A 21,529-nucleotide genomic window follows, 5' to 3' on the forward strand; every position below is an offset into this window, starting at 1 on the left:
AGGTAAAATATTTAATCTTTCTTGTTGTTTGCTTTATTGAACAAAAACTCTTTGTCCTGAAGTTCTAAACTTGTCAAACTGAATGATTAATCTGCTCCATATTATAGATACAATCGGCCAGATTATGAGTTTTGCGTTAGAGGCTATGCAGTGCTAACGAGCAGTTTTCTCTCACCGCTCACTTACCTGCAGCGCTGGTATTACAGGTTTTTACAAACCCGGCGTTAAAAGGCAAGAAGTGAGCGTTGAGCAAAATGTTACCGCACTCCAATACCAGCACTGCTTAAGTCAGCGGTGAGCTGGTTATACGTGCTTGTGCACGATTTCCCGATAGGAATCAATGGGGAGAGCCGGCTGAGAAAAAGTCTAACACCTGCAAAAAAGCAGCGTAAAACTCAGTAACGCAGCCCCATTGATTCCTATGGGGAAATAAAAGTTATGTTTACAACTAACACCCTAACATGAAACCCGAATCTAAACACCCCTAATCTTACACTTATTAACCCCTAATCTGCTGCCCCCGACATCGCCGACACCTACATTATACTTATTAACCCCTAATCTGCAGCTCCGGACACCGCCGCCACCTACATTATATGTATTAACCCCTAATCTGCTGCCCCCCAACATCGCAGACACCTGCATTATATTTATTAACCCCTAAACTGCCGCCCCCAATGTCGCTGCCACCTACCTACACTTATTAACCCCTAATCTGCTGCCCCCAACGTCGCCACCACTCGTAATCTAGCCGAATGGGATTTAAATTTCCTACTTTTTGCATGTGCAGTGCAGATTTTTTTTACGGCTTCTACTGTGTGCCCGAAAAGGACATAAAGGATGGAAATTGTAAATTGAAGCATTTTTTCAATATGCTTCCATTATCAAAAATGCTACTAGTAAAAGTTATTGTTTCAGCGGCATATGCACATATGCTACTTGTGACTCAAGGATCAGGATTCAAACACCATGCCTGCTCAGAGAGCTGGCGATGGTGTGTACTGCATTAGCAAAGACAAAGGGACCAATTTATCATACAGTGGATCATGTCCGCTGCACAGAGATAAAAGCTGTCAGCATTTAAAATTGCATAAGCATTTCTCGTGAAATGCTTGTGCAATACCGCCCCCTGCACATTCGTGGCCAATTGGCTGCTAGCAGGGGGTGTCAATCGGGCTGATTGCTGTCTGCCGCCTCAGAGGTGGCAGGCAAATTAAGGAATAGCAGTCTGAAGGCTCACACGGAAACAGATGTATACGGGGCTTGATAAATCAGCCCCTTAATATGTGTCATACAAGCTACTTCAGACTTTCTGAGAAGATGTGGTGTTTGAATTCTGCTGCACGGGGCACTCACAAAATATGTGATTATGCCACTGAAAAACAGTAATAACTTTCGAGAAGCATTTTTGTTAATGGAAGTATATTGCAAAAATATTTCTATTAAAAACTGAAATGCAGGGGGCGTGTCCGGGCAGCAGCCATGGAGGACTGAAAAAATAGTAGCTCTGAGATACCTGGGGATAATCCTCCAATTATCAGTAGCATATCTCACAATCGACCTTTTATAACAGCATATTTCAGGACTGGACACTGTGTACATCTAGAATATATATGTTTTTCTCTTCTAGCAAAGCATGCAGTTTCAATATACTCTCATGGACTGCACTGGGCCGTTGGATCTTAGGTGGCGGCCTAACACGAGATGCAACACCCCCCCCTCGGGGGTAAATTTACGGAGTTTGAGTGATAATCTTACTACTTGTATAATTCTAAAGAGAGAGAGTGGTACCGTGACTGTCTTCATTGTACGCCTAATACTGTTTAATACCAACAACCACCCTTAGATATCTGCATACCCGGGAAATGGAGGATCTACTCAACAGATGGGAACGTCATTCTTCACAACTAATTAGAGATTGCTGTAGTAATTTCCAACAGCAGCTAAAAGATTATCTCCGGAGACTACTACCCTGTAAATCGGATTGTTACACAGGCTGGGTCCCACTTACCCGGCATGCAGATGGAGTACAGAGTCCCATGGAGTTGCATGGTGCTACGGAGGTTCAGGGCAAATCAGTTAGTTCAGGGGAGGAGGAATTGGAACTAGGCCCTGCTACTGAGGAGATCGGAGGTTCATGTGACGCACAGCCGCTAGCTGATTGCTGACGAAGTAACTCAGATGGGGAGGCAGCTCCTTATGCAGCGGAGACTGTTAATATAGGCAGAAAAGGAGAGGCTTTCGATACAAACGGTTTTGTGGTCCCCCTATTCAGACCGGGTATTGTGCACACGGACCCTGAGGCACTCCATAGACATGAAACACTAAGCCTAGTCTATGCCCTCTTGAGTGATATAGAGGAATGATGATACCTGTGTGTCAGGGATTCCTCTCATACTACCTGTCAGTAATCACTATCCCTTTAATTCTCTGCTCACCTTATCCTCTCCACCCTATTTAAGGTTGCCTCCCACTTCACAAATTGCTTAGTATTGAAGTTATACCTCTCATACACTACAAGCCAACTCCTGCTCTGTACTGAGTTTTCAACAGACGGATTCACGCAACCAGATCAACCTGCCAAAGTGAAGAGTGTTCACATTCCCTACGATTCAGCATTTGGTAAAAATATATTATGTTATTCATCCACAGCGCTCTCTAACACTTTGTCATCTCTACTGCTCCTTATTTTCTCTGCTCCGGATTACACTGCATCGGCAGTCAGCTGGGATACAATCACGCTCATGCAAGCCACGAGGCTGTGACGTCACACGCCAACTTCAGCACAGTCGGACTACACAGCGTTCTATAACCATACATTGTATCACAGCTCTCTCAAAACGATTTGATTCTCCGGTAAGCCTAAACTTCATATTATTCTGCTGTGGTATCCTGCACCTAAATTCCACTCCTATCCAGTTTTATGCTAATTGGACAATATATAACGTTCATATTTTCCTATAATAATTTATTTTTATTTTTGTTCAATCACACCTCATTCACTTACTTGTTGCACTAACTATTGATTATTTTTTATAGTTGTTGTGCATCTTATTCTAATTTTTTGTTTTACCCATTTGCCTTATCTGACCTCTGGGGTGTAAACCGATTTCCCTGCTGCATTCCCTCAGTGTATTCCTTTGCACATGTGGCAGCTATAGGGTAATACTATTTACACCACCATTATAGAAATCACAGCTTGGTGTTACAATTGAAGATACAACCTGTCATTGTATTTTTCAGTAACTTTCTGTTACATTAATATAGATTTATTTTGTCTCGGCAATTGAGGTCTTACCATTCATACTAAAATTATTTTATTTTTCTCAGATTTGCATACGGGTGTGACACTGTGAGAGCTGGAATTGGATAGATTCTCACTGCTGTAACCCTGCCGCAATGTAATTATGAGAAACTACAATGGCGCTGCATGAGACATAGCAGATTTACTTCCGTGCTGAAAAGTCCCTATTTTGTTGGCTTTACTTTTTTTTTTTATGGACATGGTTGTCTTGAGCTATTTTACCTTGTGCAAGTATTGCTGTATACTCATGCCTTTTTTACATGTTCATGTACCGTGAAATACTGAATAGTATGATATTACAGGGACAATGTTTTAGTGGACACTTACCTCTTCTATGTTATTTGTTATGTTCACTTTGATGCATATGTCTACCTGCATTTCATTTAGTCTAAACTTCAGTTAGGGACTCTTCCATAATTCTGCTATATTTTAATATATCCCCATTATTCTTTACCTTTATTCTTAGGGTTACTTAGTTTCTACATGTTAGAGTGAGTTAGCTTTCAGCATACTTGTTTATACTAACTCATGCCTTCTTATGCTAATATTACTTATGTGCTCCATTATGCTTAATGGACAATATCTAGGTTATTTAGTAAGCTAATGCTAGCCCTGGCTAATATAGTACTTAATCTAAGCGGATCAATTTTACTTATCTCCTATGGTCCACCAATAATTAATGTGTTAGATTTCCCAGTCTCCTAGGTATAGGGCCCGTACCAGGGAGATTAGATTTAATTACATGGTATCATAGACAGTAAGTTGCCTTTTAAACTATTATAACTTTATTTTCACCAACTTTTTATACAGCACAGCACTAAGTTTATATGTGAGCTTTTGCTCTATATTAGAAGATACTAGGTTTTGGTTCAGCTCCTAGATATTTCAACAAAGGCTCCGATGAGCTGTAAGTAGTAACTCTAGTGTTCATTGTCATATACAGTATTTATTTGAGTTGCTATGGTTTTCAGGACCTCTGAAATAATTCTTAGGGGAAAAGGTTTAAGGTCTAGTTACACATAATACAAAGCCGTTAAGACCATGGAAGTAAAACAAATGTTATATAACTTTAACTTCTGTACTAATATTTATATTGCTGACAAATATGTTCCCTTCCATTCAACTGCCACGTGAGGAGATATAAAAAGGTTCAGATAGCTGGGATCATTGTGAGCTGCTCTAGGTTCTGTATAACTTATAACAGTTGGATGTTGATCTTTTAGAATTTCCATTCTCTAATACCTCTATATGACCCTTTCTTTGAACACAATTGATGCAAGATCTCTATGTATGTTATAGATCTTTGGACAGGTTCTTAGGTATAATTCTCTCTACTAGAATATTATATCACTATAGTCCTCAGGACCCAAGAGCGGTCCTATATGCTTAACGGTTTATAGTGGTCCAGATATAACGTTGGGATTAATACTTTCCGTAACTGCTTATAATAGTTCAGATATAACGTTGTTATCAATAATTAAAAAAAAAATACAAGAAAATAGAGGTTTACAATTTGAGACCCAAGAGTGGTCCTTTACTGTTCAGGGTTGTCTTTTAAATGGTTATCACTATAGTACTACAAGGTCCAAAAGTGGCCTTTTATTTTATTTGGAAGACATACAGTTTACTTGGCAGATATTCTGACTATTTTGACTGCTAGATATGTTACATAATACGTATTGTATTTTTGTATACTATGTATGGTTCTCTAACGTGGAACAATTTTTTTCATAAAGATTGTAATGTTGTTTATGTTTGTATGCCGCAAAATTATACCTCAATAAAAAAAAAAAAACTGAAATGCAACCACACGCATTTGAATTTTGACCTTTAAACCTATTAAATATTTTTTTCCTGTGAAATTTCAATATAAATGTTAAATTTATCCATTAAATACAATTTTTGCAGAACAATTTCCTTACAAATTTTAATGTCATTTATCAATAAATCCAGAGAATACCGCTTACTGAAACACTTTTCTCAAGGTAAAATCTGCCTTAAAAGTATTACAATAGGGGTGTAACAAGCAGCCAACCAGTTTCCTTGCTAAGCACGGGTACTATTCACCAGCTTTAGGTGGAATTCTGCTGTTCTACAGTGTAACAAGCTGGAATTAATGGCAGTTCTTTCTTGAAAACCAAACTTGCTAACTGAACTTTTTCTCAAATGCTTAAAGGGACATTCTAGTCAAAATGTAAATGCACATAGATGAATTATATCATTGAATAGAAACATATTTGCAATATAGATGTATTGGCAAAAATGCTTCTAGTAAAAACTATCACTGTTTTCGAGTTACCTTTTTTCTCTACACGTGCATGTGAAGCATAGCTAGATATTCTCAGTGCACCAGAATTTTAAATACTGAGGTTGCTCAGAACTCCAGTAGGGCTTGTATCATGTCAACAATGAACAAATTGAGTCATTACCAGATGGTACAAGCGCATTAGGCTCTCTGAGAAAGTGCTGTGTTTAAAATGATGGTGCATACTTAAATACACTTTTGAAACAGCTATAGCTTTTATTAGAAGCATTTTTTGCTAATATATGTATATTACAAAAATTATTTTATGCAAAACTGAAATGCATCCATGTGGATCCCCATTTGGGCTGGAATGTCCCTTTAAATCAGTTATCTGCAATGCAAAGAAACTAATTAATATCAAACACAAACTAAGGTAAAGTATTTTAAGTCTGAGCATAATAAACGTACCTTAAAATAAGTTTGGTTACATATTCTAGACAAATGCAACACTGCACAGGGTACTGAAGGGCGGCTCACACAAAATGGAGGACATCTGTTGTAGGGAACTGCAATTATCATGAACTCAGATACAGCAATCACAGAGCAATGATATCAGGAACAGAGTAGGCAGAAATAACATAGTCAAAACCAGCTCAAATAAATACAGTACCAAATTAGTAACAAAGGTTTATTCAGGAACCGGCAAAAGTCAGTAAAAATAAAATCATTAGAAAGCACAAATTAGGTCAGGAAAGCCAAAGTCAAAACCAGTAGCCCAAAAATAGAGAAACAAATGCCAGAACATGAATGTCTCAATAAACAAGCAACCAAACATTGCACAAATCAGGGAGTATAAAGGTTACTTCAATTGAGGCTTTGATCCTCCTAGGTCTCCTTAACTGATTGCCTGAGCATGACGAGAATGGGTCATGATGTCAACTGCTGCCTGTGTCACACACTGTTCTCATCGTGAAGGGGAATTGCTGATCACAGAACTGTATCAGCGATTCCACTGCACTGCAGGGCTGAATGTTGGTGGCATAGTGGGCGGCATTCCCAGAGCTACATGGGAGTGCTGGTGATGTTACCACGAACATGTGTGGTGATGTCACAGAGGGGCTGGACTACAAAATGACAGGCAGGTAAGGTAGGTGGATGAGGGGGTTGCTGTTTAAACCCCTCAAATTCAACTCCATTACTAGACACGGACCTCCAAGTCCCCTCATTTGAATGAGATAATGTCTTTTTTTTCTTAAACACATATTTCTATATCTATGTGTATATACCTATACCTGCATATATATTCCTATAGATATGTAGGTATAGATATGTATTTTACATTAACAGTATCCGATATATAGAAATATATATTTAAATATAAAAAGTACATTATTTTCTATGTGAAGAACATTGGTTCCTCAATAGTGATGTCGCGAATTGTTCGCCGGCGAATAGTTCCCGGCGAACATAGCATGTTTGCGTTCGCCGCGGTGGGGAACATATGCAATGTTTGATCTGCCCCCTATTCGTCATCATTGAGTAATACTTTGACCCTGTAGCTCACAGTCAGCAGGCACATTCCAGCCAATCAGCAGCAGACCCTCCCTCCCAGACCCTCCTACCTCCTGGACAGCATCCATTTTAGATTCATTCGGAAGCTGCATTGTTAGTGAGAGGAGGGACAGTGTAGCTGCTGCTGATTTAGTAGGGAAATCGATAGCTAGGCTAGTGTATTCAGTGTCCACTACAGTCCTGAAGGACTCATCTGATCTCTGCTGTAAGGACAGCACCCCAAAAAGCCCTTTTTAGGGCTGCTTTTTTTTTTTTCCTGTGTAATCTAATTGCAGTTGCCTGCCTGCCAGCGTGTGTGTCAGGCTCACAGCGTATACTGTGCCCACTTGCCCAGTGCCACCACTCATATCTGGTGTAACAGTAGTGTAGATTTAAAAAAAAAAACACTTTTTTGACTGTGTTAAATAATAGCAGTCAGTTTCCTTCACACATGTGCGTTTAAGTGCCTGCCTGCCAGGGCACAGTGTCACCCCAGTGCAACTCATATCTGGTGTAACAGATAAAAAGATATTTATTTAAGCTCAACGCGTTTCAACTTTTAGCAAGTCTTTCTCAAGAGCAATATAAAATCAATAAAAGCAAGTAGCTACTTGCTTTTATTGATTTTATATTGCTCTTGAGAAAGACTTGCTAAAAGTTGAAACGCGTTGAGCTTAAATAAATATCTTTTTATCAAAGTTGGAAGACTGTTGATATTCTTCTTTGCTGAGACAAGCTGGATTCTCCTATTTATGGAGTAAGTTACTATTTAGTTTTTTCTTGATTTACTGGACACCTTTGGTCATTTTGAGTCTTCATTTGCTTGCAGACCTATTAACAGGTTCTTGAGAGATTCTGAAACTATTCTGGGGAACTACATCACTCTGGAGACACATTACATTGCAGCTGAACTCCCACTACTTATGGAGTGAGTATACTGCACTTATATTAATTGGATCCTACACACACCTCAAGCCCTTTTTCTCTTCGCCATATAGAGAAACATCACTGTACAGACCAGCGCCATCTATTTGCCATTTTTCCACCCGTTAAATAATAGCAGTCAGTTTCCTTCAGACGTGTGCGTTTAAGTGCCTGCCTGCCAGGGCACAGTGTCACCCCAGTGCAACTCATATCTGGTGTAACAGTAGTGTAGATTTAAAAAAAAAAAAACTTTTTTGACTGTGTTAAATAATAGCAGTCAGTTTCCTTCACACGTGTGTGTTTAAGTGCCTGCCTGCCAGGGCACAGTGTCACCCCAATGCAACTCATATCTGGTGTAACAGTAGTGTAGATTTAAAAAAAAAAAAAAACTTTTTTGACTGTGTTAAATAATAGCAGTCAGTTTCCTTCAGACGTGTGCGTTTAAGTGCCTGCCTGCCAGGGCACATTGTCACCCCAGTGCAACTCATATCTGGTGTAACAGTAGTGTAGATTTAAAAAAAAAAAACACTTTTTTGACTGTGTTAAAAAATAGCAGTCAGTTTCCTTCACACGTGTGCGTTTAAGTGCCTGCCTGCCAGGGCACAGTGTCACCCCAGTGCAACTCATATCTGGTGTAACAGTAGTGTAGATTTAAAAAAAACAACACTTTTTTGACTGTGTTAAATAATAGCAGTCAGTTTCCTTCACACGTGTGCGTTTAAGTGCCTGCCTGCCTGCCTGCCAGGGCACAGTGTCACCCCAGTGCAACTCATATCTGGTGTAACAGTAGTGTATATTTAAAAAAAACAACACTTTTTTGAATGTGAAATAATAGCAGTTAGTTTCCTTCATGCGTGTGTGTTTCAGTGCCTGCCAGGGCACAGTGTCACCCCAGTGCAACTCATATCTGGTGTAACAGTAGTGTACATACCTGATGTTTTAAAGCACGTTAATCCAAACAATTTAGGAATGTGAGGTGATTTATGCCCTTTATGGATTAAAACCAGACTCTGCATCAACTATGTAATTTTCCATGGGAGTTTTGCCATGGATCCCCCTCCGGCATGCCACAGTCCAGGTGTTAGTACCCTTGAAACAATTTTTCCATCACTATTGTGGCCAGAAAGAGTCCCTGTGGGTTTTAAAATTCGCCTGCCTATTGAAGTCTATGGCGGTTCTCCCGGTTCGCCCGTTCGCAAACAGTTGTGGAAGTTTGCGTCCGCCGTTCGCGAACGCAAAATTTTAGGTTCGCAACATCACTATTCCTCAATTTAGATCTTAACATGGTTGGGTAAGTGCTCATGAAAAGTTAGTATTCTTAAGACACGTTATTGAAATATTACATATCAAATATTTATAAATAATAATTAGTAATTAGTAACACATTATTAAACATACTGTAAAATATTGTAAATACTCCATATAATATATCTATATTTTAAAGTATGTTTAATCATTTTTAATAATTTGTATTATTTTTTGAAATATTTTATATGTAATATTTCAATAACGCGCCTTAATACTAAGTTTTCATGTGCGCTAACCAAACCACGTTAAGATCTAAATTGAGAAGCGCAATGCGCAAAATTAATATTTTACATTCCTATGTTCTTCACATAGAAAATCATGTACTTTTTATTCCTAAATATATATTTCTATAAATATAGATTTATGTGTTTATATGTGTATATATGTCAGTAAATGCATATAAACACATATCAATACATAAATACATATGTAAACACATATATATACATATATATATATACACATACATATTAAGACATGTATATGTATTAGACATGTGCACATCTGAAAGTTTCGTATAGTTTCGTATCGATTCTGTATTATTTTTTTTATTTAATTTTGTTGCATTCGGATTGATTTGTTATATAGCAGTCATTTGTTTCGGATGCATTCTGATTGATTTGTTATCGCAGTCATTCGTTTCGGATGCATTTGGAAGTTCATTATTTTCTGATTTATTTGTTCTTTTATGTTACGTTGATTCGGATGGTTCAAACAAACACAAAATTAATTATTTTACTTTTCTATCTCACTATATTTAATTGGAATATAGCTCTATTCCTTTTTTTTATAATAAATATGGAATGGCAAAGGAATTATGATTAGTCCAGAGAGTCAGACTATTGCGCCATGGCCATTCGAATAAAACAAATTAATCCAAACTAATTTGGATGTTTTGTTACAAATTAATTCGCATTAATTTAGTTTCGTTACTATGGTGATTCATCCGAATCTCCAAATCACCTGAATTTTGTCTGAATTTTGATTCAGAACTAAACGAATTGCACATCTAATATGTATGTATGTCTATGTTAAAGCCCTTTGCAGCCTTTTTTTCTGACACCTGAGACCTCATATCTGTGAGCCCTTATAAATTTTAAGGCAATGTTTTTAATATTTTTTATTAGACAGTGTTATTATTAGTGTTACTGTATTTTTTAATATAATTTGGATGTGTTTTGTGCAACTTTTTAGCCAAGTGTAACTGTAACCAGTCGTGATATTCCGACGTGCATTAAATTCAATTGTGCTTGACCAAACACATTTATTTTGAACCTGTAATACACGCTACGTCTGATGCACCCAAACATCCTTTACAAACCCACTCGTATTCTAGCCCAACATTGGTAGATTCTGAATCTGCTGGGCCTGTTGAAAAAAAAAAAATATATAATTTGTGTGGGTCACTCACTGAAATTTGACTTACAATAGTGTTTATATGTAGGTAGTAAGCTCAAATTGGCTCAGAACTGGGGCGCGATCCGATATAGATCGTAGTTTGCGGCACAAGCGAGGGAACCCCCGCCGCCCGTAGTTTCAGCTTGCAACTCGAGCTATCACATATACGGCACCATCAGATGCTAAAGTGCTGTAAGTCTGATAAACCAGCGATGTCCAGAAATCTGCGTAAGTCCAAATTTCTGGAGTCGCCAGTGACTTACGGCACTTTAGAAACTGCCGGCACCTACAAAACCTGACTAAAGTTATAAAATCTCCCATACTGTCTAACACGCCTCCCAAACATAGCCCGACACGTATACCCCTCTATCCGCTATCCCCCCTCACTCTCATAATAATAAAAAAATGTATTAACCCCTAAACCGCCGCTCCCGGACCCCGCCACACCTAATAAAGTTATTAACCCCTAAACCGCCGCTACCGGACCCCGCCACCACCTACATTAACTACCCCCTAATGTGAGCCCCTTACACCGCCGCCACCTACATTACCTACCCCCTAATGTGAGCTCCTACCCCGCCACCATCTACATTAACTACCCCCTAATGTGAGCTCCTACCCCGCCGCCGGCTATATTAAAATTATTAACCCTTAATCTAATCCCCCTACCCTGCCCCCAGCTATATTAAAATTATTAACCCCTAATCTAAATCCCCCTACACCACCGCCACTTATATTACATTTATTAACCCCTAATCTAAATCCCCCTACACCGCCGCAACCTATATTACATTTATTAACCCCTAATCTAATCCCCCTACCCCGCCTCCAGCTATATTAAATGAATTAACCCCTAATCTAATCCCCCTATACCGCCGCCACCTATATTAAATTAATTAACCCTTAAATACTAAACTATCCCTACCACTAAACCTACCCTGAAAAGGGCTTTTTGCGTGGCATTACCCCAAAGTAAACAGCTCTATTGCCAGCCCTTAAAAGGGCTTTTTGCGGGGCTTTGCCCCAAAGTAATCAGCTCTTTTACCAGCCCTTAAAAGGGCTTTTGGCGGGGCATTGTCACAAAGTAATCAGCTCTTTTGCCTATAATCTAAATCCCCTACACCGCCGCCACCTATAATAAATGTATTACCCCCTAATCTAATCCCCCTATACCGCCACCACCTATAATAAATGTATTACCCCCTAATCTAATCCCCCTACACCGCCGCCACCTATATTAACTATATTAACCCTAATTATATTAGGGTTAATATAGTTAATATAGTTATTATATTATATATATTAATTTTGTAGACAATGTGCACTCCAAGCTTATCAGTCAGCTGCCTTGGGTGCAACAAACAGTATGTGTAAGCAGGTAGAAGAAAGTGCACTCCAAAGGACTTACTTGTTGATCCACTTTATTGTGAACGTTTTCGAGCCTGACTGGCTCGTCCTCAGACAGACAAAACAACAACAATTGCATTTCCCACCACCAGGACTTAAATACCCAACCTTAATTACGTGTACGTTCTACACATTTGTCACGCCCCCAGGGAGGAGGAGTAAAACAGCTGTGTCAGCGTACAAATCAGCTAAAAAACAAAATGTAATAAAAATATCAAACAATGTGATAGAATTAGTGCGCAATAACAAGACCAATATGTAATATGCTGAACTTAATAAACAGTTCTATTACCTGATACTGCTGGGGAATAAAGTACCGTAGTGTGTTATCATGTGACAGGGAACGGTATACTACCGAGGAAAATAATGGGCACAGAACATATGAATATCAATGTGTGGCGAAGCGGTTCAGAGATTTATACTGGGAATGCACAGAGCATTATGTGAATGATGCTGTAACTAGAAAGGAACATTGCAAACACCGTAGTTGATTATCAGCGATGAATGTGTCAAAGTAACCATAGCAACGGTAAACAGGCAAACCCACAGCGGAACAGCGCTATAACACAATGTCGGTTGAAAATGTAACCTAAATTCAAAAGGGGGAAAAAAAAACAGATAACTAGTAGCAGCCGGCAATACAGACTTTGCATAAGGCAACGCTTTTGGTTGCATGGAGCTAATATAGGAATCTGCCACAGTTGTCATGACAACCGCAAACTGTCAAACCAATATCGGTATACTTAGGGGCAACAACGACCCGACATTATGGGACAGTGCAGGAAGGCATGTTAACCGTGGGGAAAACAAACCTGTCAATAGAAGCAGTAAGCTGTGGTGACAACTTAGAATAAAATAAAATAAAATGTTCAATAAGGGAGCTGTACAGACTAGTCAAATAAATGGGAAGGTAGATATACCTACTGATAAATAGATAGTACAAAAATACAGATCTATAGGATTGAAGTAGAAAAAATATAACAGCATTTATAGAACACACCTACTTAGGTTAAGCATATTACTAATAAGCAAGGCTGTTAGCCAAAAAAGGTGCCAAATACTGCTACTGAAAAATAATGCTAACTAACCATGATACATTAGAATAAATATTGCGTTATCAAAAAGAGGTTTTCGATAAGGCCAATCATAGGTTGAATGGAAAGTGGCTCTCAATTCTCTGTTGGTCTCCCTTAAAGGAACACCTGCCAATCCAGGTAGACATTAAGTCCCTTTGGTGTCACTGTGTCAAGTTTGTACATCCAACGTGCCTCTCTTTGCAGTAATAGGTTGTTACGGTCCCCACCTCGTGTCAGAGGGGGGACATGATCAATTATAGTATATTTCAAGTCCGCCACTGTGTGTTGGTGTTCAGCAAAGTGCCGTGCTACCGGCTGTTCTGAAGTCCCCTTCTTGAGGGCAGTGCGGATGGCTGACCGATGGTTTGCCATCCTGGTTCTGAGGTTGTCAGAGGTCTTGCCCATTATTTTCCTCGGTAGTATACCGATCTCTGTCACATGATAACACACTACGGTACTTTATTCCCCAGCAGTTTCAGGTAATAGACCTGTTTATTAAGTTCAGCATATTACATATTGGTCTTGTTATTGCGCACTAATTCTATCAAATTGTTTGATGTTTTTATTACATTTTGTTTTTTAGCTGATTTGTACGCTGACACAGCTGTTTTACTCCTCCTCCCTGGGGGCGTGACAAATGTGTAGAACGTACACGTAATTAAGGTTGGGTATTTAAGTCCTGGTGGTGGGAAATGCAATTGTTGTTGTTTTGTCTGTCTGAGGACGAGCCAGTCAGGCTCGAAAACGTTCACAATAAAGTGGATCAACAAGTAAGTCCTTTGGAGTGCACTTTCTTCTACCTGCTTATATATATATATATATTAAGTATAATAACCCTATCTAACTCTAACACCCCTAACTAAATTCTTATTAAAATAAATCTAATTAATATTAATATTATTAATTTAAATATTCCTATTTAAATCTAAATACTTACCTATAAAATAAACCCTAAGAGAGCTACAATATAATTAATAATTACATTGTAGCTATTTTAGGGTTTATATTTATTTTACAGGTAACTTGGTATTTATTTTAACTAGGTACAATAGCTGTTAAATAGTTAATAACTATTTAATAGCTACCTAGTTAAAATAATTACCAATTTACCTGTAAAAAAAATCCTAACCTAAGTTACAAATACACCTACACTATCAATAAATTAAATAAACTACAAATATCTAAACTAAAATACAATTAAATACACTAAACTAAATTACAAAAACAAACAAACACTAAATTACAAAAATTAAAAAAGATTACAAGAATTTTAAGCTAATTACACCTATTCTAAGCCCCCTAATAAAATAATAAAGCCCCCCAAAATAAAAAAAATTCCCTACCCTATTCTAAATTACAAAAGTTAACAGCTCTATTACCAGCCCTTAAAAGGGCCTTTTGCGGGGCATGCCCCAAAGTAAACAGCTCTTTTGCCTGTTAAAAAAACACAATACCACCCCCCAACATTAAAACCCACCACCCACATACCCCTACTCTAAACCCACCCAAACCCCCCTTAAAAAAAACTATCACTAAGCCCCAGAAGATCTCCCTACCTTGAGTCGTCTTCACCCAGCCGGGCCGAACTCTTCATCCAATCCGGGCAATTTCTTTATCCAAGCGGCAAAGAAGAAGTCTTCCATCCGGTGATATCTTCATCCAAGCGGCAAAGAAGAAGTCTTCCATCCCGGCGATGTCTTCATCCAAGCGGCAAAGAAGAGGTCCTCCATCGGGGTGAAGTTTTCCTCCAAGCGGCATCTTCAATCTTCTTTCTTCAGCCCTCTGACGCGGAACATCCAGCTGGCCGGACGACTGAACGACGAATGAAGTTTCCTTTAAATGACGTCATCCAAGATGGCGTCCGTCGAATTCCGATTGGCTGATAGGATTCTATCAGCCAATCGGAATTAAGGTAAGAAAATCTGATTGGCTGAAGAAAGAAGATTGAAGATGCCGCTTGGAGGAAAATTTCGCCCCGATGGAGGACCTCTTCTTTGCCGCTTGGATGAAGACATCGCCGGGATGGAAGACTTCTTCTTTGCCGCCTGGATGAAGACATCGCCGGATGGAAGACTTCATCTTTGTTGCTTGGATGAAGATATCGCCCGGATTGGATGAAGAGTTCGGCCCGGCTGGGTAAAGACGACTCAAGGTAGGGAGATCTTCTGGGGCTTAGTGTTAGGTTTTTTTAAGGTGGGTTTTGGTGGTTTTAGAGTAGGGGTATGTGGGTGGTGGGTTTTAATGTTGGGGGTGGTATTGTGTTTTTTTTTACAGGCAAAAGAGCTGTTTATTTTGGGGCATGCCCCGCAAAAGGCCCTTTTAAGGGCTGGTAATAGAGCTGTTAACTTTTGTAATTTAGAATAGGGTAGGGGAATTTTTTTATTTTGGGGGGCTTTATTATTTTATTAGGGGGCTTAGAATAGGTGTAATTAGCTTAAAATTCTTGTAATCTTTAATTTTTTGTTTGTTTTTTTTGTAATTTAGTTTAGTGTATTTAATTGTATTTTAGTTTAGATATTTGTAGTTTATTTAATTTATTGATAGTGTAGGTGTATTTGTAACTTAGGTTAGGATTTTTTTTACAGGTAAATTGGTAATTATTTTAACTAGGTAGCTATTAAATAGTTATTAACTATTTAATAGCTATTGTACCTAGTTAAAATAAATACCAAGTTACCTGTAAAATAAATATAAACCCTAAAATAGCTACAATGTAATTATTAATTATATTGTAGCTATCTTAGGGTTTATTTTATAGGTAAGTATTTAGATTTAAATAGGAATATTTAAATTAATAATATTAATATTAATTAGATTTATTTTAATAAGAATTTAGTTAGGGGTGTTAGAGTTAGATAGGGTTATTATACTTAATATATATATAATATAATAACTATATTAACTATATTAACCCTAATATAATTAGGGTTAATATAGTTAATATAGGTGGCGGCGGTGTAGGGGGATTAGATTAGGGGGTAATACATTTATTATAGGTGGCGGCAGTATAGGGGGATTAGATTAGGGGGTAATACATTTATTATAGGTGGTGGCGGTGTAGGGGATTTAGATTATAGGCAAGAGAGCTGATTACTTTGTGACAATGCCCTGCCAAAAACCCTTTTAAGGGCTGGTAAAAGAGCTGATTACTTTGGGGCAAAGCCCCGCAAAAAGCCCTTTTAAGGGCTGGCAATAGAGCTGTTTACTTTGGGGTAATGCCACGCAAAAAGCCCTTTTCAGGGCTATTTGTAGGGTTAGATTTAGGTTTAGTGGTAGGGATAGTTTAGTATTTTAGGGGTTAATTAATTTAATATAGGTGGCGGCGGTATAGGGGGATTAGATTAGGGGTTAATTAATTTAATATAGCTGCCGGCGGGGTAGGGGGATTAGATTAGGGGTTAATAATTTAATATAGCTGGCGGCGGGGTAGGGGGATTAGATTAGGGGTTAATAATTTAATATAGCTGGCGGCGGGGTAGGGGGATTAGATTAGGGGTTAATAATTTAATATAGCTGGCGGCGGGGTAGGGGGATTAGATTAGGGGTTAATAATTTAATATAGCTGGCGGCAGTGTAAGGGGCTCACATTAGGGGGTAGGTAATGTAGGTGGCGGTGGTGTAAGGGGCTCACATTAGGGAGTAGTTAATGTAGGTGGCGGCGGTGTAAGGGGCTCACATTAGGGGGTAGTTAATGTAGCTGGCGGCGGGGTCCGGGAACGGCGGTTTAGGGGTTAATAACTTTATTAGGGATTGCGGCGGGGGATCGCGGTTGACAGGTAGATAGACATTGCGCATGCGTTAGGTGTTAGGTTTTATTTTGCAGGTAGTTTAGGGAGCTACGGGGCTCCGATACACAGCGTAAGGCTTACTATGCCTGCAATTTGTGGCGAGGTGAAAATGGAGTAAGATTTCTCCATTTTCGCCACGTAAGTCCTTACGCTGTATATTGGATACCAAACTGCGCTGGTTTGGTATATCTGTCTATGGGCCAAAAAACTATGGCCGAAGGCAGAAATATACAAGTGTAACTCCTAGGTTACGCTGTATATGTGATAAAACCAGCGCAAAATTTGGCGTCGCCGGCTTTTGCGGTCGACGCTGCATATCGGATCGAGGCCCATGTGTGTTAAAATCGCTTAGCACTGAAAAGGGTTAAAGGCATAGTTTATCTTAATCCAGAAGACAAAGCAAAAATCCTTTTCCCCAAACTCCTGTTATATAAATAGTGGCTTTATATAACCCAGAGACTTTTAGATAATCAGGTTCTTGAATTAAAATTCACCACAATTCCTTCAAGCACCAATAATTCATAGACGTTTTAAAATAAATATAATATTTTATATGTCTAGGAATTTATCATCTTTTCTTTTCCAAAATTGCAGTTCCCTCATGCTTATTGGTTACGAACAGGGGATTATGGAGCGGTCATTCCTCAGGTAAATGTGTTCTTTCTCCCACCCGTTGCTATGGGTATTTTTCTCTATGACTTGTGTGGAAATTAGTCCTAAATGTTACTCGTGTGCCTTTGTGTAAGTCTACAACAGTCCCAATGCCTGCTTGTTTACCTCTTGTAAACACTTTAAGGGACAATATACAACAATGTTCATTTAACTGCTTGTAAGAGACACTACTGTAAAGAAGAATATGCACAAATGCAGATCTAAAAATCCAGTATAATATATTTTAAACACTTACTTAGAAGCTTCCAGTTTAGCACTATTTATGAGGTTTGCTTGGGACACCCAGTGAAATGGGATGGGAAAACAAGAAGAGGAGACACTCCTCCCATTCCCTGCATATGAAAAGACAGAAAACAAAACCAGGAGCCAGCAGTAGTCTGTAAATGTATTTATGCATCTGGCAGGGCTTGGATAGCAGTCTAAATATCATCACAATGTTTTTAAAAATAAGCAAAACTATACATTTTTACTATAACACTACCAGATGTCCCTTTAAAACAATCAGTAAACAATTGATGATATGATCTCCCTCTTTGAAATCTTCTTTCGTTATAAAGCAATATCTATGTAGCCCATTCTCTACTAATTACTTCTCCAGATTCTCTAAAATTAAAATGACTCCTGTAGTCTCCCAGTTTTATGGGTTCTTGTGTTATTCTACAGGCCCTAAACACTAAAAATGAGGAGATGCAAATGATTGCTCAAGCACAGTTAGGGGCTGAAATATTGTGTGTTCTTCAGCTTTACCAGTGAATGATTCAATTATGTTAAACTAGGTTTCTCTCTATTTATTTTCCACATATATAACTACAGTAAAATTAACCTTAGTTCAAACTTCTCAATTGCTCCTTTCTTTCATAATAGCTAAATTCCTATTATCCAATATCCCAAGCTATGGTAATCATGGTAAATGCCACAAACACTCCAGTGGTCAGATTGATGCCCAAGAAGGTCACCGTTGAGCTATATGGAATTCTTCAAGCCTTAGTTGTCCTGCCATATTTTATCACAAAGGAAGTATACTCTATAAATCTGGTAAGCTCTTTGTTTCTTTGCTTCTAATGTGTTTATTTGCCTATATAATAGATGCAAAACATTTTTTGAAATAAGGGAATATACTATATATATAGTTTTTAGAGATGTGTGTGAAAGAAATAAAGAACGCTAACTCTTAATATAGTAAGCTACAAGTAAATGAAAGCTTTAGAAAAATAAAATAGCACTGCCAAGTATGAAAATATGTACATTAAAGGGATATGAAACCCAAATAAAAATGATTTTGAGATTCAAACAGAGCATACCATTTTTAATAAAGTTTCCAATTTGCTTCTATTATCAAATTTGATTAGTTCCTATGATATTATGTGTTGAAGAAATACCTAGGTAGGCATCTGGAGCACAACATGACAGGAAATAGCGCTGCCATCTAGTCAAATAGATAACATTCTTGCAAAACTGCTGCCATATAGTGCTCCAGAAAGGGACCAGCTCCTAACCATACATACCTGCTTTTTAATAAAAGATACCAAGAGAATGAAGGTACATTGATAATAGAAGTAAATTAGAAAGTTGTTTAAAATTACATTCTCTATCTAAATCATGAAAGAAACATGTAGGGGTTTATATCCCTTTAATGTTAAGAATTTATAAAGTTAAACTGTATAGCCTACAAACAAAACTATGCTTGTGTTTATAGCATTGTTAGATTGTTTTTTCAAATTGAACTATACTCATTTTATGCAATGTAATGAAATGTTTTCATAATTAAGTTCTATAATTTCAGACACAGTAGGTTAGTGACTTCTGTTCTTAAATAAAATCACCTTATAAGTATCAAAGTAGCTTATCTTGGGTCCCTTACGTAGCACACATTAGAGAAGATCTGTTTAAGAGGGATTGGAGTAGGAACTCCATAGCCTTAAAACTCCTGCTCCTCTGTGGATAAAACCCTGATACCTTTTCAATCTTTTTCTTGTTCTGTGGGCAGGTTGGATGGTTTTAGTTCCTCTTAAAGGGACATAATACTCATATGCTAAATCACTTGAAACTGATGCAGTATAGCTGTAAAAAAGCTAACAGGAAAATATCACCTGAGCATATCTATGTAAAAAAGGAAGATATTTTACCTCACAATCTCCACAGCTCAGTAGAGTAAGTTCTGTGTAAAAAGTTATACTCAGCTGCTGCCCAGCTGCAGGTAAAAAAAATAAAAATGAAGAAATGAACAGCAGCCAATCAGCATTAACAGTGCTGAGGTCATGAACTCTTTTACTGTAATCTCATGAGAATTCACTTAACTCTCATGAGATTTCATGGTAAACGTCCTTAAACTGAATAGGGAAATAACATGAGAGTGCACAATGCTCAATCCCTTAGCTGTCCCGGGACAGACATACTGATTTGCTGCTTAGAAGTCCTTTACAATGGGATGTTGCTACTGAGGAACGTTTGAGGTAAAATATCTTTCTTGTTTACATAGAGATGTTCAGGTGATATTTTTTTTTTTTTAATTTTATTTATGTATACAATCATACATATTCCACATCAATGCGCCACGCAGGACAAACAGACATTATGAGAGCTATGTTGATGCAGAATCTTCAACTTTCAATTACAGGTTCAATGATAACCTTTTGCAGAGTATTTGTACACAACATTGGGGTTTTATTTTTAACATAACAAACTAAACAACAATAAACTAAAATAAAATAAAACAAAACCAATACCTCCTTCTACTAAAACTATGGAAATATATGTCACCCTACAAAAAAGTGGGTGAAATATCCTCATGTTTAGAATTTCAGGGTCATAATGAGTGATAATATAGTGCGTATTCTAGTCAACATGAAATAAACTGGGGAGAAGATGGGGGCTATGGGGGGAGTTGGGCGAGTACATGCATTCCAATTTGTAATGCGAATTTTAGGGATGCAGCTGTGAGGGTTGTTCCTTGACCTAGTGTTATAAAATAATGTTATAGGAACTAAGGGAGTAGTACAGCATGGGGTTGTCTCTACATGTATGCAACAAGAAACACCAAAAAAGGTGTCACTGATATTGCAGACCAAATAGGGTTACGTGTTTTCCAAGAGCTGATGCTGTATAGATAAATAGTATTTTGCAGACTTAAATATATAGATAGGCACAGGGTGGGATGGTAGCAGCTGAACTCGCACTTTGTATCGTCAGTGTTATAATGGCTGCTGTAAATAAGATGAATGTGCAAGTGTAGCAACCATGTGACTAACATTCCACTGCCATAAGAGGTAGTGAGAGAGGCGAGCTATGACACTGTACATATCAGATAGCCAAAAAGATCACTAATGTTTCAGTAGATTAGGCATTAATCAAATACACTTATGAAGCTGTAAACAATAAAATCAATACATTTCTTCAAAGTTTAAAGACATTGCAGTTATTACTAAAAGAGTGTTACCGCTGTTTACATCGGAGAAGGCAATTCCATGACGATGCATTGTGGAAAATGTATAGTAATATCATGCTACATACTAACTCAACCATTGGCTGATACCAGGGAAAGATTGAGGGAATAGTACTTATTAATAAGTGGTTCTGATGAGAGCTGGTAAGCATTGAATATTTTCCATGAGACCCTGTGTAGTACCAGTCTTGTTATATGCTCAATAATGTGCACGGCAAAAACTGATATGTGAATCAGCCTAAGAAAGAGGTATCCATTCAAGGCAATAGCCTAATCTGTTTAGAGACTACAGTGGGAGGCACAACCAAGTTACATATGGGATATTTAATTAGGAAGCAAAAAAATAAAACAAAAATAGTAAGACACTATTGCCATAACATAGCAAGTTAGAAATCATAAGTACCCTACCCTGGG

The 21,529-nt window shown here is 38.0% G+C and overlaps 1 protein-coding gene across 3 annotated transcripts in view; it reads left to right on the forward strand.

Moving 5' to 3' along the window:
• Positions 1-21,529, forward strand: part of LOC128640832 (BPI fold-containing family C protein-like) — a 199,319-nt gene that overhangs the window by 77,499 nt on the left and 100,291 nt on the right. For all 3 annotated transcript variants that reach the window (XM_053693258.1, XM_053693266.1, XM_053693277.1), the window contains exons 9-10: positions 17,596-17,649; positions 18,538-18,708. In XM_053693258.1, coding sequence (XP_053549233.1) covers positions 17,596-17,649; positions 18,538-18,708 — 225 coding nt within the window. The remainder of the gene's footprint in view (positions 1-17,595; positions 17,650-18,537; positions 18,709-21,529) is intronic.

This window comes from Bombina bombina, chromosome 1 (assembly GCF_027579735.1).
Source record: "Bombina bombina isolate aBomBom1 chromosome 1, aBomBom1.pri, whole genome shotgun sequence".
NCBI lineage: Eukaryota > Metazoa > Chordata > Amphibia > Anura > Bombinatoridae > Bombina > Bombina bombina.